The following is a 19,975-nucleotide window of genomic DNA, read 5'->3' on the forward strand; positions in this document are numbered from 1 at the left end:
TTTCAACTCTCTGGGCCCAATCTTTCCTCTTCTCTAAAATTAGGGAGTTTTATCTCTAACACATTTCCCAGATGTAAAAATCCTGTAGTCCTATGACACATTATTTCATTTGATCCTTTAGCAAACCTGTGAGATAGGCAAGTATCATCCTCATTTTATAGATAAGGAAACTTTTTGAGCTTTTTGTTTGAAAAGAAAAAAAGAATAGTAAAAACCAACTATAAATATATAGCCAAGATATTTTCTAAGATAAAGAACACCAAGTCTCCAGGGTTGAAAAAAAATCTGGCAAAAACCTAGATAAACTACATAAATATCTATTAGAGCTCCAAAATGGACCTTGGCAAATTCAGCATCTTGGTGCCAACTCAGTGAGCGTGGAAACTTCAATGTTGTTACTGTTGCTCTTCCCCAATATTTAAAAAGGAGGAGGAGAACCCATAGAGAACAAAGAGTAGAGAGAAGGCTAATACAATTATTTCATATGGAACGTTCTCTGACCCAGAAAAATCTCAAGACCTTCTAAGACGATATCAAAAATGCATAAAGGATACTTATACATAAGCCCACAAAGAAATTCCTCTGTCCTTCCCACTGCCACTGTCTCCTCACGTCCCATGGGGACCTCTGCAGTCTTTCCACCTACCCTGTGTTCCACAGAGCTGCTACATGCCCCTTCTCCAGGGACCCACAGAGTTATCCTCCATTTAAGAGTTCTCCTTGTCAACAGGAAAAGGACTAGGGTGTCTATCTCCTTTCCCCTCCTTGTGAAGGGCCAGGTCTAGATTTGTTTTTTTTTTTAGCCTTAGTTCTGTACCCAGGTAGGGAGTATAGTGGATAGAATGTTGGAGCTGGAGTCAGGAAGACCTGAGTTCCAATCCAGCCCCATATACCTTCTAGCTGTGTACCCCGGACAAGTCATTGAACCTCTGTCTGCCTCAGCTTCCTCAATTGTCAATGGAGATCACAATAGTACCTGCCTCATAAAGTGGTCATGAGGTTCAAATATGTACGATATTTGTTTGGGTTCTTAGTATTGTACCTGGCATACAGCAGGCACTCAATAAATGCTTGTTCCTCTTCTCTTTCCCCTGGGTGCTCCCCAGTTTCAAGGACTCTCCTCTGGTCCTTTGATTCTGTGGTTCTCTGTCATGCTGGTCTTTCTTTCCCTTTGGGGCTTTATAGATCAACAGCTGCTGCCTCCAGGACAAGGCAGCATTCCTCTTTGTCTCTGGATTTGGTTTGGTCATAACCCAAGTCTCTCTCCCATCAGTGGCTCTTGGTGTGCTACTGATAACTGCTGCCATCACTATCTATTTCCTTGCCATTTCCTTTCTTCCTGAGAGGTTATAAGTCTTCTAGAACAAGAAGGCAAGGACTAGTATGCTTCTGGACTATTTAAGTATAGGATGACAAATTGAGAGCTGAAATATACCTTAGAGACCATCTAGGTTCAAGGGCTCTCAAATGTGATCCACAGACCCCTAAGGGTCCTTAAGGTCAAAATTGTTTTCATAATAATACAAACTTGTTTGCCTATTAAAATGTTCTTTCCTTTACCAACATATTTGTATAAGGTGTGATTTTCTTCATATATTCAACCAAAACAACATATCACAACAGAGTGAATGCATAAGTAGATATGAGAATCCAGCTATTTGCTATTAAGCCAGACATTAAAGAAATTTTGAAAAATATATAATTCCACTCAGTGCTAATTATTTTTGTTTTGGAAAATATATTAATTTTTCACAAAATATGACTTATATTATCCTGTAATGGGCTTATTATTTTGAATGGATTAATAAATATTTTAAAATTTCTTGTTTTAATTTCTAATATGGTAAATATTAATAAGTATAATCTATATAAAATCTGGGGTCCTCAGTGGTTTTAAATACTGTAAAAGGGTCCTCAATAATTTTGAAGAGTGTAAAAGGGTCCTGAAACCAAAAAGTTTAAGAATTATACCGATCTAGTTCAATTCCCTTATTCTCCTCCTGGCCCTACTCCTGACTTGCTGGTCTTTAAAACCCTGCCTCTGCTGTTGTCTCATTCTGAGTCTCAACCCTGTTCCACAGGTCCTGCCCTGACTACTTTCCTGTGAGCTGAATTTGTCATCTTGGGCTGAAGGATAACCCACTGTGGTTCTTCTTAGATTTCATGACCATTACTTGGTCTGGTGCTCTTCTTCAATCATGGCAGAACAGTATAGGGGATGCTGGACTGTACTGAAACCTCCTAATCCACTCTTTTGGTTAATCTTCTACACCTTCCACTATACCATCTGGTACTTTCTATAAATGTTCTTGGTTGAAAGGATTCTGGGAAGATGGCAGAGTAGGTCAGAAAATTCCAAGCTCTCCAGATTATCCCCACAAACAAAATAAAATAGTGCTTCAGGGAGAACATGGAATGGTAAAAATAAACAAGAGTTGAAGCAGTTGTATCCTCCTGGGACAACTGGAGAAGATCTGAAGGAAAATCCGAGGATGGATGTTTGGTCCCTGTGAAGAGTAAACACCTCCAGGCTGGTTCCACTGAAACAGTAAAGGGTGAGTCCCGGAGTTAGCTGGGTTGGGAGGTAGCCTTGGCTCTAGCTACAGGAACTTTCACCTCCTGGACAGTGTGAGGTGTCTGAACCAAGGAAGAGTGAAAGAACTTCTGTGGAAAAGGGATACCAGAACCAACTGTGCTGCTGAGAAGGGGCCCTGGGTGAGAAGGAACCAGCAGGGTGAGTACAGAAAGAGTGGGGCAGTGACACTGCTGACTGTGGGCACTTACAGGAGGGTGGAGTTCTTGGTTTCCATTCCAGGCTAGAGGGGAAAACTGAAGGCAGATCTGAGGCCAGAGGCACCAGTCCCCACACCTCAGGACTAGAGGAGATTACAAAAAATAAGCTACTACAAATAAAAAAAAAAATGAGCACACAAAGGAGAAAGAATCCAACCATAGAAAGTTACTATGGGAATAAAGACTGGAGTTCATCTTGAGAGGAGGGTACTGAAGCAAAAAAAGCCTCCCCTACCCCAAAGAGTAACATCAAATGCTCACCTGCCCAAAAAGAATTCATAGAAGAGCTTTAAAAAGACTTTAAAATCAAATGAGAGAGATTGAAGAAAAAAAATGTTTTAAATGCAAGAAAAACAATAAGATTCTGAAAGAAAAGTCAACCAATTAGAAGAAGAAATCCAGAATCTTAAGGAAGAAAATGACTCCCTGGAAATTAGAATTGGGAAAGGGGAAGCCAACAAAGTTATAAGAGAACAAGAAGTAATAATAAAATGTAAAAAATGAAAAAAATAGAAGCAAATGTGAAACATAAGAAAAACAACTGATCTGGAGAACAGATCAAGAAGAGAAAACACAAGAATAACTGGACTGAAAGCTATGATCAAAAAAAGAATCTTGATAGAATAATACAAGAAATAATTAAAGTAAATTGCCCTGAAGTGTTAGAACAAAAGGGGAAAGTAAAAATAGAAAAAAAAAATCCACCAATCACCACCTGAAAGAGTTTCTACGAGGAAAACCTACAGGAATATCATAGTCAAATTCCAAAATCCCCAGCTCAAATAGAAAATATTACAAGAAACAAGAAAATAACAATTTAAATATGGCAGTGCCACAATTAGAATCACACAAGACCTAGCAGTGGTGACACTAAAAGACCAATGGTCTTGGAACACTATATATTGAAGAGCAAAAGGACTGGGGTTCCAGGCAAAAATATCATATGCTAGCAAAGTTAAGCATAATCCTGAATGCAAAAAAGGGCATTTATGAACTGTCAGACTCTCAGGTTTTTGTTAAAAAAAAAAAAGGAAACCTGAACTTAATAGATGATTTGACATATTTAAAAAGAGAAATACAAGGTAAATATCAAAGACTAATTACAAGGGACACAATAAAGACAGACTGTTTATCTTTTATATGAGGAAATGTTAAACACATGTCTAAGATTGTTATTAGTAATTGGGTAGTTCAAAAGAAAGATTGGGGCAGACCTGAGCATGACATGATTTTAAAAAGTAAAACGATTTAGGAACAGGTAAAGAAAGTAATTATTTTACACATATGAGGTGCAAGAGGAAGAAGTGACACAGAGGAATTAGATGGAGGAGGAGGGCTGGAAGTTCTGGAAACCTGTTTTCATCGGGAATGAGTTTAAGAGGGTAGAAGGGTACATAAGTCTCCTAAATTCATAAAGAAATAAAAGGCTAAGGGGACAGGGAGGGAGGAGAGGATAAAGGAGGCATTTTTTGAGGGGAGGGTGAGGAATAGGATAAGGGAGGAAGTAATAGAAGGGTGTTTAGATTAAAGGAAATGGGAGGATAAGGGAGGGATCCTTGGAGGGGGAGGGTGATACGTTAAGTAATAGGAGGGCAAGGGAGTGGGTAGAAGTCAGTAAATGTGTCAGAAGGAATAGGAAATAAGATACACACAAACAAAATAAACATCAGGATTAGAATTTATTAGAAAAAAAATCTGGGGTAGTGATCATAATCTCAGACAAGGTTAAAGCTAAAATAGATTTAATCAAGAGAGAAAAATAGGGAAACTACATTATATGTCAGCCATATTATTTTAGACTATTTAAAATAACTAGACCAGGGATGGGGAAACTGTGGCCTTCTAGATCCTTGGGTGTGGCCTTTTGACTGAGTCCAAGTTTTACAGAACAAATCCTTTTAAGTGTATTTGTTCTGTGAAATTTGGATTTGGTCAAAGGGCTGCACTTGAGGACCTAGAGGGCCTCATGTGGCCTTCAAGTCATAGGTTCCCCACCACTGAACTAGACAGTTTAAAGTTGGAATATTGTTGTGGTGTAGGAAATGAGTTGGTAGACTTAGAAAAACATGAAAAGACTCAGACTTATGAAGGCAGAGAGTGGAAAATGTCTTATTTAGTTATATTATAAGTAAGTATAGTACAATCTTACATAGATACATATGAATGTATATGTCTATATATGAGTATGACATGGATAGCTAAGTATATGTATGTGTATGTACGTGCATGTTTGTATCTGTGTGCGTGTGTGTAAAATATATCAGTGCTTAATTGTAGCCTTCGGTGGGGGGAGAACAAAGTAAAAAATGCACAGCAGAGAACAAAAGAAAACTTGAAAGCAAAGATGGACAGCTCTGAACCCAGTGGGTAGTACTTGTTATATAGGCTTTCTTGAAATGGAAATTTACTGCTGTACATTTTGAATTCTCTTATGTTCTGCTGGGCTCATGGCAATGCTTTTTTTTCTTTTCTTATTTTGTATTTAAGCTTATGTTTCTTTTTCTTTTCTTATTGTAAATCTAAGTTTTAGTATTTAAAATGAAAATAAATGAATAATAATAAAAATATTAACATTCTTAGTTCAATAACAACCTTCAGAGGTAGTGTGGTATGGTAGTTAGAGCACTGGATTTGTAATCAAAAGATTGGGGTTCAAATCCCTATTTCAGCTACTTTATGTGCCCCTGAGCAAGACGTTCCTCCCCTTCTCCCTTCAATTTTCTGATGTGTAAAAGGAGGGGGTTTGATTGGGTCACCTGTTGAAGGAGTCACCATCCTTCTGGCCACTCGAATTTCACTTTTTGTCATCCCACATATCCAATCAATTACCAAACCTTGTAGAGTCTACCTCCAGAATATTTCTTATATCCACCCCTTCTTTCCATTTACAAGACTTCCAACCTAGTTCATGCTTTCATTATCTCTTGGGGCTATTTCAATAACTTTCTCAGATTGGTTTCCCTGGTTCAAGTTCCTCTCCTTTCCAATCCACACTCAACAAGGGTACCAAATTTACACGATTAATTAGGTCACTTCACTCCACTGCTCAAAAAGCTTCAGTGATTCTATATTGGCTCTAGAAGAATATGTATGTTCTAACATAAAAAGCCTTTCACAATCCCTCCTAGAACATAGTAGGCACTTAACAAATGCCTGTCAACTTGACTCCAATTTATCTCACACACTCTGTTACTTCAATACATCCACACTTAAAGGACCTGCCATCTCATTGATGCCAGTATTCTACGATATGTCACCACCCATTTGAATCACCATTCTTGCCCTGGCCCTGACTTTGCTAAATTCCAAAACCAGACCCTCTCTACAGCTAGAATATCCTGAATTTCCCTCAGCATTTGGGGCTTCATGCCCTGGACCAGCTTACTATTCCTGAGGCCTGCTCACCCTGAAATGTTCCTCTGCTAGGACTCCTTCTCTTTCCATGGGTGAATTCTTCCTAGAGCCTCCATTTTGTAGAAGGGTCCAGGCTGGCCTGCCTCCATTCTCAGAAGGTCTTGTCCCTAACATTTGGATTTCAATACTTCTTCTCCCACCAAATTTTTGACGTTTTTTCTGTGCTGTCTTCCCCCATTAGAATGAAAGCATCTTGAGGGAAGAGGCTATCTTTTTTTTCTTTTTTTTTGCTTACACTTGTATCCTCAGCACTTAGCAGTGTCTGGCACATAATGAGCTTTAATAAATGCTTGTTTACTTTCTTTCATTCCTCCTTCCCATGTATCTTTAATTCCATGTTTTCCTACAAATCTACCACAGAGGCTCCATTCAGTATACTAGGGACCTTCCAGCAAGGCACCCTGAGGAAGCAACATCAAACAGCATTTGACAGGCAAGTCGAACCACTGCTGTCACCTCTACCACCACCAACTCCTCAACCCCAATGGAGATAGCTCAAGAACCTTAACCTAAGAGCCCTGGGAATAGCAGTGCTGCCAAGATCACTGTCCCTGTATCCAGCTATCACTAAAGTAAGCCATTACTGTGGAGAAGGGACCCACTCCTTCCTTGCCACCACAAATACTGATGACCAAGTAACACTGATGAGAAGCTAAGTCTAACAGCCCTGAGAATGGCAGGCCCCCACCCCCATCTGTCTAGTTTCTAGCCCAGCCCCCAAAGCCATCATCCCAGGAAACAACCTTTGTAGAGCTACACCCTGGCAAATGCTTTGGCAGATGTTGAAGCTAATGCAGCCTCAAGAAGTCAAATTACTAGAGACCCCCAAAAGAAAGTTCTTACTACCAAGATCCTTAACACTGACGAACAGTTTGACCTTAGAAACAATTTTATCAGTATGAAAGACACTGAAGATGATCACCATTTACTTTGCTACTACATCCTAAAGACCATGGGGCCTTCCCATCACAATCTTCTCCATTAGAATGTGAGCTCCCTAATAAGAGGGACTATCTCCATTTTCTTATTTGTACACCTAGTACTTAGCACAGTGTTTTGCACATAGTAAGTGCTTACTTAATAAATGTTATTCATTTATTTAAACCTTCTGATCCCTTGACACTACGTATACCAACAACACACAGACTATTCACTGGTTATCTCTCAATAATTTCACCTTGCTCTTCTATATGACTGGCGTACCTTTTTTTCTAGTCATATACATTTCTTTGATGGCATTCTTTACATGTTTTTTCCTGCATATTTCCTCATTGGTAATGTTTGTGGTCTAGTCACACCCAAAACATGGACCTCTCCACTGCCCTTTAGATGACCCTCAATTTCAGTGCATTAAATACTGTGTAGCACTCCATAACCTGCAGCTGTTGAACAACACTTAGAATATTTGTGTTAAAAAAATATGGGCTTTCCTTTGTTTCATGGAGAAATCTGGGTTCATTAAAGTAACTGCAATTTCCCCAAAGTAATCAAGTTTGTTTCCCTCCTCTTGCTCAGTTCTTTTACCCAGTTCATTTGCCAAGATAAGAATGCTGCTGAGGTGGGGGAGACTGGGGAGGGGGGGAAGCTTCTTTCAAGCAACACCTTACAAATGAACTTTTTGTTGGGGCTTGCCTGTCCTTAAATATTTTTACTAGTACTTTTAATTTTTATGAATAGCTCAAGCTTAAGCAGGCTGAGTACCCCATAAGAACACTTCATGATTGCTGCCTTACCTAGTAATTCTTTTAAATAACATTGATACGCATTTAAACAGCATTTATCACTCTTGAGAATTTATCAACTTTACATTAGGATAGAGAAAGAGGTCTATTTAGTTAACATTTCTTAAAAAATAACTTACAAGAATGAGGAGTCAAGATTGGGAACCTGGAACACTAGAAGGTTGCTAGTGGTCTTGCCAGAAAGACAGAAATTCAGAAGAGGTGTGGTTTGAGGACAAATATAATGAATTCTATTTTGGAAATGTTGAGCTTGACAACATATAGGACATCTAGTTTGTGATGTCCAATAGGCAGTGGTAATTTGGGACCGGGGTTCAGGGGAAAGAACAGAGCTAAGTATATAGATCTTGGAGTCATCTGCATAGAGATGATGATTAAACCCATGAGGACTAAGGAGTTCACTGCGTGAGAAAGTGTAAAGACAGAAAAGAGAGCCTAGAAAAGAACCTTGGGGTACGTGCAACAGTTAGGGTGACTGAAATGTATGATCATACGGCTTTGAAAAGAGTAATGAGATAAGAAGTAAAGTAGGTAGAAAACCAGAGAGAGCTGTTACAAAAATTCAGATAAGAGAGAATACTCAAGACAAGAGGGTATTGAGCAATGTCAAAAACTGCAGAGCGGTCAAGAAGAGCAAGGATTAAGAAAAGACCATAATATTTAGCAACTAAAATCCTTGTCAACTTTAAAATAAGCAGTTTCAGATGAGTGGTGAGGTCAGAAGCTCCACTGCAAAGGGTTGAGAAGCGAATGAGAGCAGAGGAAGTAGAACAGACTAGTGATGACACTTTTTTTCTAGTAGTTTGGCTGAGAAAAAGAGGAGAGACAAAAGAAGAATGCTTGAGGTGACAGGGTTCAATGGTTTTTTAAGGATTGGGGAGACCTGCACAGGTTTGTGGGTAGCAAAGAAGAAACCAGTAGATAGGGAGGGTGGCAATTAGAGACAAGAAATAATTTAAAGTGCAATTTGCTGGAGAACATGGCTGGGAATACAATCAAGGATGACACGTGTAGAAGGACTGGCAAAGGGGGGGGGGGCGGAGCCAAGATGGCGGCTGGAAAGCAGGGACTTGCTTAAATCTCTCCCCCAGAACCCTCCAAACACCTATAAAAAAGGCTCTGAACAAATTCGAGAACTGCAGAACCCACAAAATATCACAGGGAAGCAGGGCTCCAGCCCAGGACAGCCTGGAAGGTTGCTGGGTAAGGTCTATCGCACTGTGCTGGGAGCAGAGTGGAGTAGAGCCCAGCATGGGCCATGCCCAGACCAATCAGACTGGGAGCTGGGTGGAACAGGTCCCAGTGCCCTGAATCAGTGAGCTGTGGCAGTTATCAGACTTCTCAACCCACAAACACCAAAGACAACAGAGAAAGTTAGCGGGAAAAGCTTCTGGGACAGAGTAAAAGGAGTTCCAGGTCAGCCACCACCCCAGGGGCGGCAGAGGTGGTGCAGCTCTGAGGCTGCTTACAGAGCTACAGCTGGAGTTGTTTCCAGCCCCAGGATCACCTGGTGGGAGGAATTAAGTGGCAGATCAGAGCAGGAGCGCAGAGCCTGCTTAGATTTGAGTCGCAGTCTGGGCTGGTGATTCTTTGGGGAGGAGGAGCTCTGGTGTGGCAGAGCTTGCTGTGTAGAAATAGCTCTGAAAACAACAGCGCAGCCCCTCAAGCTTGGAACAAAGTACTCTCTACAAGCAGTAACACCCCCACGAAAAGCTCAAGGGTCAAGTAGTTGTCTGGAAACATGAACAGGCAGCAAAAACAGACTCAGATTCAGTCTCAGACTTCGGAATCTTTCTTTGGTGACAAAGAAGACCAAAACATGCAGCCAGAAGAAGTCAACAAAGTCAAAGAGCCTACATCAAAAGCCTCCAAGAAAAAATATGAATTAGTCTCAGGCCATGGAAGAGCTCAAAAAGGATTTGGAAAAGCAAGTTGGAGAAGTAGAGGAAAAATTGGGAAGAGAAATCAGAGTGATACGAGAAAACCATGAAAAACAAGTCAATGACTTGCTAAAGGAGACCCAAAAAATACTGAAGAAAACAACACCTTAAAAAATAGACTAACTCAAATGGCAAAAGAGCTCCAAAAAGCCAATGAGGAGAAGAATACTTTGAAAGGCAGAATTAGCCAAATGGAAAAGGAGGTCCAAAAGACCACTGAGGAAAATACTACCTTAAAAATTAGATTGGAGCAAGTGGAAGCTAGTGACTTGATGAGAAATCAAGATATTATGAAACAGAACAAAAGGAATGAAAAAATGGAAGACAATGTGAAATATCTCATTGGAAAAACCACTGACCTAGAAAATAGATCCAGGAGAGATAATTTAAAAATTATTGGACTACCTGAAAGCCATGATCAAAAAAAGAGCCTAGATATCATCTTTCAAGAAATTATCAAGGAGAACTGCCCTGATATTCTAGGGCCAGAGGGTAAAATAGAAATTGAAAGAATCCACCAATCGCCTCCTCAAAAAGATCCCCAAAAGAAAACTCCTAGGAATATTGTCACCAAATTCCAGAGCTCCTAGGTCAAGGAGAAAATACTGCAAGTAGCCAGAAAGAAACAATTTGAGTACTGTGGAAACACAATCAGGATAACTCAAGATCTAGCAGCTTCTACATTAAGGGATTGAAGGGCTTGGAATATGATATTCTGGAGGTCAATAGAGCTGGGATCAAAACCTAGAATCACCTACCCAGCAAAACTGAGTATCATGCTCCAAGGCAAAATACGGACTTTCAATAAAATAGAGGACTTTCAAGCTTTCTCAGTGAAAAGACCAGAACTGAATAGAAAATTTGACTTTCAAACACAAGAATCAAGAGAAGCATGAAAAGGTAAACAAGAAAAAGAAATCACAAGGGCCTTACTAAAGTTTAACTGTTTTGTTTACATTCCTACATGGAAAGATGATGTGTATAATTCATTAGACATCAGTATTAGGGTGGCTGAAGGGAATACACACACACACACACACACACATATATATGTATATGCATATATATATATATATATGTACATATACATACACACACACACACACACATATATGTATAGACATAGGGCACAGGGTGAGTTGAATATGAAGGGATGATGTCTAAAAAAATCAAATCAAACTAAGGGATGAGAGAGAAATGTACTGAGAGGAGAAAGGGAGAGATAGAATGGGGTAAATTATCTCACATAAAAGTGGCAAGAAAAAGCAGTTCACTGGAAGGGAAGAGGGGCCAGGTGAGGGCGAATGAGTGAATGTTGCTCTCATCGGATTTGACATGACAAGGTAATAACATACACACTCAATTGGGTATCTTACCCCACAGGAAAGAAGGAGGAAGGAGATAAAAAGCAGGGACGATAGAATGGAGGGCAGATGGGGGGGGAGGAGGTAATCAAAAGCAAACACTTTTGAAAAGGGACAGGGTCAAGGGAGAAAACTGAATAAAGAGGGACAGGACAGGAAGGAGAAAAATATAATTAGTCTTTCACAACATGAGTATTGTGGAAGGGTTTTGCATAATGATACACATGTGGCCTACGTTGAATTGTTTGCTTTCTTAGGAAAGATGGGTGGGGAGGGACAAGGGGAGAGAATTTGGAACTCAAAGTTTTAAAAGCAGATGCTCAAAAAAAAAGTTGTTTTTGCATGCAATTGGGAAATAAGATATACAGGCAATGGGGCACAGAAATCTATCTTGCCCTACAAGAAAGTAAGGGAAAAAGGGATGGGGGGGAGTGGGGTGATTAGAAGGGAGGGCTGACTGGGAAACAGAGCAATCAGAATATATGCCATCTTGGAGTGGGGGGGAGGGTAGAAATGGGGAAAAAATTTGTAATTCAAAATCTTGTGGAAATCAATGCTGAAAACTAAAAATATTACATAAATAATAATTTAGAAGGGCTGGTAAAAAGCAAGATGAAAGGAAGGTAAGAAAGAACTGAAGCAAAACATCAAGAAAGAAAAATTTGACAAGCACTATGTTGAGAAGAAAAATTTTCAGGCAGCTTATGCCATTTCATTAAATGTACATAATGAGTCATCTAATGGAGTTACTCTAATGCACTAAAATTAATTTATTCATGTCATATTTGTGATAAATTAATGAAATTGTACATGTGTAATGGGGATACACTGAGTAATCTATATTTAAAGTTTATAGAGGTAAACATAAAACTACTAAATATATTTAACCCTTGAATATGTATTTTAAAATATAATAATAATATTAATGATAATCAACATTTATATATTGTTTACTGTGTGCCATTCACTATCTAAGCACTTGACAATTATCTAATTTGATCCTCACAACACCCCTGGGAGATAGGTCCTATTATTATATATTTTAATATGACATTAAAATATATTATACATTAGTATTTAGCATACTCATATTATCTGATCTTCAAATTTTCAAATATATAACATCTTTATATAAATTGGTCTCCTAAAAAGTATAATGGAATTTTGATATTAGTACAGCAAGTGCTTTGCAAATTGAATTTTCTTATTGGAACATGAACCAGAGTCTGTTTTGACTTTAATAGTAATCTCATAAATTTTCTATTTATTGTATATTGCTATGACAACAAAGTATATTCTGCTTGTGTCTAAAGTTACTAAGCTCTGAGTTAAAAATAAAAGTTCGCTCTTATTAATGTAATACTCCTACAGAGAAGATGAGGATTGGAACTCTGGGCGCTGGAGGGCACTGGCACTTTTCGTTTGGAAGTCTTCCAGTTCTCATTGGTTTCAGAAGAGTGATGCAATTTACATATTCCCCTCTGTTGTGTCCCTAGTTGAAAATGAAGAGGGGACCAAAAGCTTGACCTTGACTGGGAGGGAATTACAGAGGCTGAAGCCAAGACAACATCTCAACAGGGTTCACATGCTAAACTTTCCCAGCACGGGTTGAACTGTGGGTCATGATACCACACTCCCATTGCCCAGGCTGAGAAAGAGCCTCAGTACCAGAGGCCATTCCAGACCCTGTCAGGGTCCATCGGACACAGAGCAATGGGTGTTGGCTGGTGAGACAGTCTTGCAGATTCTCCTCCCTGTGCTACTCCTTTCTCCACATCCCTGATCTCATTTACTCTCTGCTTTCACCAGCCTCTCCCACAGAGAGCAGGATGAAAGGGAAAGAATGTGGCTATTTCTTTACTCTCTCCTCTCCTACCCTACTTACCAAGAGAAGTGGCCCACCCCTTTAGAACTGTTACCACTCATTAACTGGTATTGGTTTTGATTACTGGTGATAATGTATTAAAATCTGGGTTCCTCTAACTCCTTTTACTGAACTTCTTTAACATTTCTACTTAAAACAACAAAATTTTGCAGCTGATTCTATACTCCTATATATTACTCTATGCTTCATGTTTCATCTCCCTAACAAAATTATAAACTCCTTAAAAGCAGAGACCTTAACTCATATTTCTAAATATCCTTCTGCAGCCCCTAGCATAGCCCTGGAAACATCACAAGTATACATGTAACTTTAACTTGAGACATAAAACCACCAACAAAGATGCTATGGAATATAGCTTTCCCATCAGCATACCTCAAGCTCAAAAAGCAAGCTCAACATCCTTCCACTGAGCAAACATGGTAGAAAACAGGTGAAATAAGGATCCTCCAGAAGTTCCTGTTTGACAAGCTAAAGTTGAGTAATAAGACTCAAGGACAAAAGAAACTCTTTAAGGACATAGTGAAACACAGCTTCAAAACATGATAGAGTGAGGACTGCTGGGAACCATAAGAGCAAACAGATCAGGCTGTCATACTTAGGAATAAAGTAGCTGGATTTGCAAAAAAGCTTCAGAAATATCTAAGAGGCAATATTATAAAGAAAGACAAATCTGCCAAATAGTGCCTGCAACTGCAAAGGTAAGATTTTAAAGCTGCTGAGTAGGGAACTATTTTCTGTTATACATCAGTCTCCATTCTTGCCCTGCTAAACTCCTCCCCAGATCATCAATCAACAAATATTAAGTGCCTGTTACATGCCTGGCACAGGGCTAGGTTTGGGGGATATAATCAGGGCCATGACATGGCATCTTACTTTGGTGACTATGTACAGGATGCAATCAAGGAAAGCCTTGAGACATGGAGACTTATTAGGAAGCTACTGTAATCTTCCGTGTTAGAGGTGTGATGAGAGCTTGGACTAGGGTGTATGGTGAAAAGGAAAGCCACATGTGGAGACCAAGTTGACAAGACTTAGGAACTGAACGGATATGGGGGACAGAGGAGAGAAGGAAGACTTGAAAGGGAAAGAATTCTGTTCTGGAAATGTCGAATTTGAGATGCCTATGAGACATCTGGTTGGAAACAGCCAACAGGTAGCTGGCAATGTGGGACTGCACTGTTGTATTTGATGAGGTTGACCACCGTCTCCCCCTGGATACTCTCTCCTCCCTGGGCTTTTGTGACCTTATTCTCTTGGTTTTCCTTATATCTGTCTAACCATTCTTCAGTCTCCTCTGCTTGTTCTTTATCCACATCAAGATCCCTAACTGTGGATGTTCCCCAAGGTTCTTTCTTCATTTCCTTAGTCAGCTTGCTCTCTTTCAGTGACCTCATCAGATCCAGTGCCTCCATGGCTTTTGGAACAAATTGTTCCCATCTACCCATTCCACCAGGGGAAGTCTCCACATGCTTGGGGTAGATACCCCGCTAACTCACCGACAGGTTTGAGATCCTTCAGTTACCCTTAATTGGGTTTAGCCCATCTGCCAAAATGGTTTCCTAGGGTGCGGCCACTGTGAATGCTATAGCTTTCTGGAGCCACAGGACAGAGTTGTGTGAATCAGGTGGACACCAAAGGTGAAAAGCAGCCCTCACACCAGAGGTACTAATATTCCCTGAATACTCCTATACTCCTACCTTGGCTAAGATGTAGGAAGAATGCAGCCCTGGAAACCTGGAAGGTTCACAAGGTACCTTAATGAAGTCTGGTAATGGCCATGGTGAAGAGCAGTTCTTGGGGCCACTTCTGGCCACAGATGGTGGTAGGGGGACCATTTGTTCATATAATGTTGGGTTTTGGGGGCTGGAAAGAGTTAATTGTGGTGCAGAACAGTCTCTCCTTCACCCTGTGCTACCCATCTTTGAATTAAACCTGTATTGTGATCTACAAGTAATGGAATGAAGTGAAAAGAACACTGAATCAGGAAACTAAGAACTGAATAGATGCAGACATCTGGTAATTTTGCTGAAGAAGAAACTGAAGCTGGAAGTCACGTCAGATTAGAGTCCTGAGCTATTTGTATTTTAACTTTTGCCACCTTTCCTGTTGTCAAAATGAAGTTCAATCCTTTGGTGACATCTGAATGAAGTAAGAACCACAAGAGGCATTTCAATATCCCCTACCACATAAGGAGGAAGATTTTGTCTTCCCTTCTTTCTGAGACAGAAATGCAATGTCTGTTCCATGCCTATTTGAAAAGATGATTAAGTCTAGGTCATTTGAGGTCAGCAAGCTAACCAAGTCATTTGAGGACAGTCAGCAGATTGGTCAGGCAGTCCAGGTTTACAGATCTCAGTATATCATCTTTTCCCTCCCAAACCTACCCCTTTTCTGAACTTTCATGTTCCTGTCAGGGCATTATCATTCTCAGCTCATTTTCACTCACTCCACATAACCAACCAATTGCCAAACCTTGTCATTTCTTTTTCCATAACATCCATTAGCTATATCCCCCATTCTCTCTATTCAAATAGCTCTCTACTAATTCTAGGATCAAGTATAAAAACTCTGTTCAGCATTTAAAGCTCTTTTTTAATTTGAAATAATTAAAGCACAGAGACTTTTGTATTCTTTTTTTAGTTCCAAATTCTCTCCCTTCTCCTACTCTCTCCCCATTCTACGGAAAAGGCAAGAAAAACAAAACCGATTACAAATATATAAAGTCATGTAAAACAAATTTCTGCATTGGCTGTGTTCCCCTCTTGCCCCCCCCCCCCACCAACACCACAAAAAAAGAAAAGAAAAATTATCAAGAAAAAGGGGAAAAATGCTTCAATCTTAACTCTGAGTTGATCAGCTCTCTATCTGGAGGTGGATAGCATGTTTCATCATGAGTTTCTTAGAATTGTGGTAGTTCACTGAATTGAACAATTACTAAGTCTTTTAAAATTGCTATCTTTACAATATTGTTGTCACTGTGTAGATTATTCTCCTGATTCTGCACATATCACTTTGCATCAGTTCATGTAAGTTTTTCAGGTTTTTATGAAACCATCCCTTTATCATTTCTTATAGCACAATAGTATTCCTTTACATTCATGTACAATGTGGACAGCCATTCCTCAAATGACTGGCATCCCCCAGTTTCCATTTCCTTGTCAACACAAAAAGAGTTGCTGTAAATATTTTTGTACATATGAGTCCTCTTCCTTTTTCTTTGATCTCCTTGGGGATATAGCTCTAGTAGTGGTATAGCTGGGTCAGAGTGTATGCACAGTTTTATAATCTTTTGGTCATAGTTCCTTATTACTTTCTAGAATGGTATTTAAAACTCTTTACAACCTGGCTCTGACCTACCTTTCTGAATTTATTATATGTTTCCCCTTCCTTCACTCTGTGATCTAGCCAACCTGGCCTCCATGCTCTTCTTCATACCAATACAAAAACACAACTATCTAAATATTAGTAGGAAATTAAATTTTGATACCATCTATTAAGCACAATCACAGAAAGATGAATGAATTTATATTGGCATTTTTCTGCTGAGTTGAAATAAAAGAAAATTCACTTTTGCTCATGATTTTTAATATTTTAATGAGAATTTTAAAATATTATTTATTTCATCTTTATGTTGTCCTTTGAAAATTTCCATGTTGTTTTTCTTTTCTAACATATATAATGGCATAGTAGTATATGCATATGATTTATAAATAAATACAAATATGTTGTATTGTATATGCAAACGTAATGTATTAAATATATTGAGGAGGCATATTTTTAACTATTTAGACATGTAACAAAAAAAATTTGGAGACCACTAGGATACAGAAAAAAAATTAGGGAAAAGTAAAAGGATTGCTTTGTTGAAGTGATGGTCCATTTGAGATTAGATAAAAATTTCAGTGGACCCAGTCAATGCTATTGTATGATTTTCACCAGCACAATTTAGTAGCATATGAGTAGAACAAAGGAGCCAGAGAGTGGGAGTAGTATAGGATTAAGGTTTGGCAAGCCATAAGCAGAAATAGGATAAGGAACCTGAAAGAAGAGGAAAATGTAACATTGAACTGGTTATCTATATGGCCAAGACTGGGAAGAAAGAAAAAGTAAGCCAGAGGAGGGGTTATGCCATGAAAGAGTAGTAAGGGGTGAAAGGACTGGAGGTTATGGTGGGGAGGAAGGTTCATCTATACACAGAACAACTTAATAAGTAAAATTTAAACTTATTAACGGTAAAGGGAATATTTCATTGTATGTAGTCTGCTTACTTATTATTGAAGAAGTTGAAAGTTTAGTTCCCTACTTTATCAATTTATAAGCCTAAAATTTTAGGTATAAAAGATAAGCAAGGGTAGAATTCCCTGAGAGACTGGGTTCACTCTATCACAATTGTCTGCCAACTGAACATGGCCATCGGGCTCTCTGCTAGGAGTGCTCAACCACATAGCTAAGGGAAAGGGAGCCTAGATCCAAAAAGCCAAACACTTACTTTTGTATTGTCTTTTCAGTTGCAACTTTCTACCTGAGGTACCCCAGAAGCTAGCAAATGTTAATGACGAGGTCGGAATTCTTTGATGTCCTCCTATATCTAATCTAGTCTGATTCGTAGGATTTAGGCAGGCAGGGAACCTTGTTTTTCCACTGATTCTCACTTTTAAGTATGAAAACTGCACCTTAAAATAGAAAATATGGATTGAGAGATATAATATTAAGGTTATATTTAAACTTACTGGAATCTATTCTATATAGGATCACAATCATAGGATACTTAGACCTAGAGCTAGAAAGGCTCTCAAAGGGCATCTAGTCCAATGTCTTCATTTTACAGATGAGGAAACTGAGGCTCCAGGAGGAGAGGTGCATCGCCCTGGGCTTCAGAGCTGGGAATTCACACTTGGGATCCATGTCCCATCTTCCATGAAATTTCTATTTCATAAATGGACAGTTAGCAGTACTCAAATTAGCAAGTGGCCACCAGTCTGATTTCCTTATGACTACAGGCCTATTTTATAAAGAAATGTTCTACATCGAACTTCCCTCAAAGCTTCAAGTTTTGCACGTAATCAGTTTTTGTTTGTTTGTTTACTGAGGACAGCTTCTTCAATTTTTACCGCAATTTTTAAATACCTTTCTTCACTAGGACATTATACTTTAAAGAATATTAAACTCTTTATTATAGTCTCCAAAATTAACTACCTTGACAAACTTTTAAAAATCAATAACGCTGTCTAGCATCAATCAATCAATGAGTCTTATAAACATTTTTATACTAAAAATGTTTAAGTTAAAAACAAAACTTCAGACATTACCTTTCAGCATTGTTCTTCCTACTGATCCTCCAAAAGTATTTAAAAGGCCACTTCTTGCACCCAAAGATGTAGTTGCCTCTAACAGAGAACCAGTGATATACTGAGAAACTGAAGTCCTTTGAGAAGTGGCTCGGTATTCACACGAAGTAACTCGAAGGCCTTGTCTCAAGCGTGGGCCAATGTTAACATGTACACGGACTGCGTCTAAGGCCAGAGCCTTCCTGAAGAAAAGGAGAAACGGTCCAAGAGTGCCTTCTGTTTCTTCTCCCCTTCTCACTGTGCTGTCGATCTGTGGATAATTCAAATACAGGAAGCATTCATCTACTTTCTTAGAAAAGCAAATTACGTTGTTGACATGATGCCAAGGCGACTTATTAAAAAAAAAAACGTCCAATAGTTCTAAGAGCAAACACTTTTGAACACAGCAGTCGTGCGCTGAAATTCTACAGACGCTATTTATTTGGAAAAGTTGTACGCAATTATATGACATAGCACTCAAATAACTGTGCTATCAAACTGTATTTATAAGATACATTAGGAAAGATATATTCATTTCAAGTCTTACTGTCTCCTCAATATGGCATACCCAACACGCCCCTCTGGATAAAGAGAAGAGGAAACACTCTCTTCCTCTCCCAATTTCTCTGGAACGGTCAGGTTCAAACCAATTTGTTGCCATATAAGTTTCTACCTCACAAGGATCAAGAGGGATCCTTTAGTTGTTCAGAGGATAACAGAAGAGCTGGAAGGGACATCAGAGGCCATCTAGTCTAATCTACTTACTTTACAGATAAGGAAACTGAGGTCATGTGACCTGCCCCAAATCCCACAAGGAATAATAAAAAGGGTTAGGTCTTCTGACTCTAAATGAAGGGCTCTTTCAAAATCATCAAGTAATCACCGAGCTATGAGGATGAACGCCGAACAGGGTGCTCCGTCCTACTCTGATTTCTGTCATTGGTATGATTATCCTACTAGTTACAAGTCCCTTCTCTTCTATTTTCACAGATAACATCAAATTTTTTGAAGTTAAAAAGGGGTCCTCATGTTTCTACAGAAAAAGACAAGTTACTCTCTCGGAAGACAGAGAGAACCTACGATGGATCATCAGCATTATCATCAACTCCTCAATGTCCAACACATCATTCATTTCATGAAGGAAATGAGGAAGCAACAGGAAAATAGAGGAATGTAAGCAGGGAACTCACGTGAGTGAGACTGTTATAGTAGCTGTGAAGGGCTGGCAAGAACTATGAAAAATTAGAAAACAGGGCTCAGAAAATACCACTGAGTAGGCTAATACCCTGGGCCAGTACGATTTAACTATTTTTAAAAGTCAAAGACACGGACGGGGTGGCAGAAGAATGCAGGCTGATCCTACTCAAAATCAATGCGATTACCCGTTTGCCAAAAATATTAGTGCAGTGAGTAGTGCTCCTTCATGTTGTGGTACCAAGAGAAAAAAAACAGAATTAATCAGAAATACCAATATTCCACATGCTGGAAATATTTTGGAGCGGATGGTGCT

At 39.2% G+C, this 19,975-nt stretch overlaps 1 protein-coding gene across 1 annotated transcript in view; it reads right to left on the reverse strand.

The window, feature by feature from the left end:
• PLCE1 (phospholipase C epsilon 1) overlaps positions 1–18,768 on the reverse strand; it is a 233,145-nt gene extending 214,377 nt beyond the window's left edge. Inside the window, 2 exon segments of the mRNA XM_036734522.1 lie at positions 18,448–18,753; positions 18,756–18,768. Of these exon segments, the coding sequence (XP_036590417.1) occupies positions 18,448–18,753; positions 18,756–18,768 (319 nt within the window).
• Between the last annotated feature and the right edge of the window lie 1,207 nt (positions 18,769–19,975).

This window comes from Trichosurus vulpecula, chromosome 8 (assembly GCF_011100635.1).
Source record: "Trichosurus vulpecula isolate mTriVul1 chromosome 8, mTriVul1.pri, whole genome shotgun sequence".
Taxonomy (NCBI): domain Eukaryota; kingdom Metazoa; phylum Chordata; class Mammalia; order Diprotodontia; family Phalangeridae; genus Trichosurus; species Trichosurus vulpecula.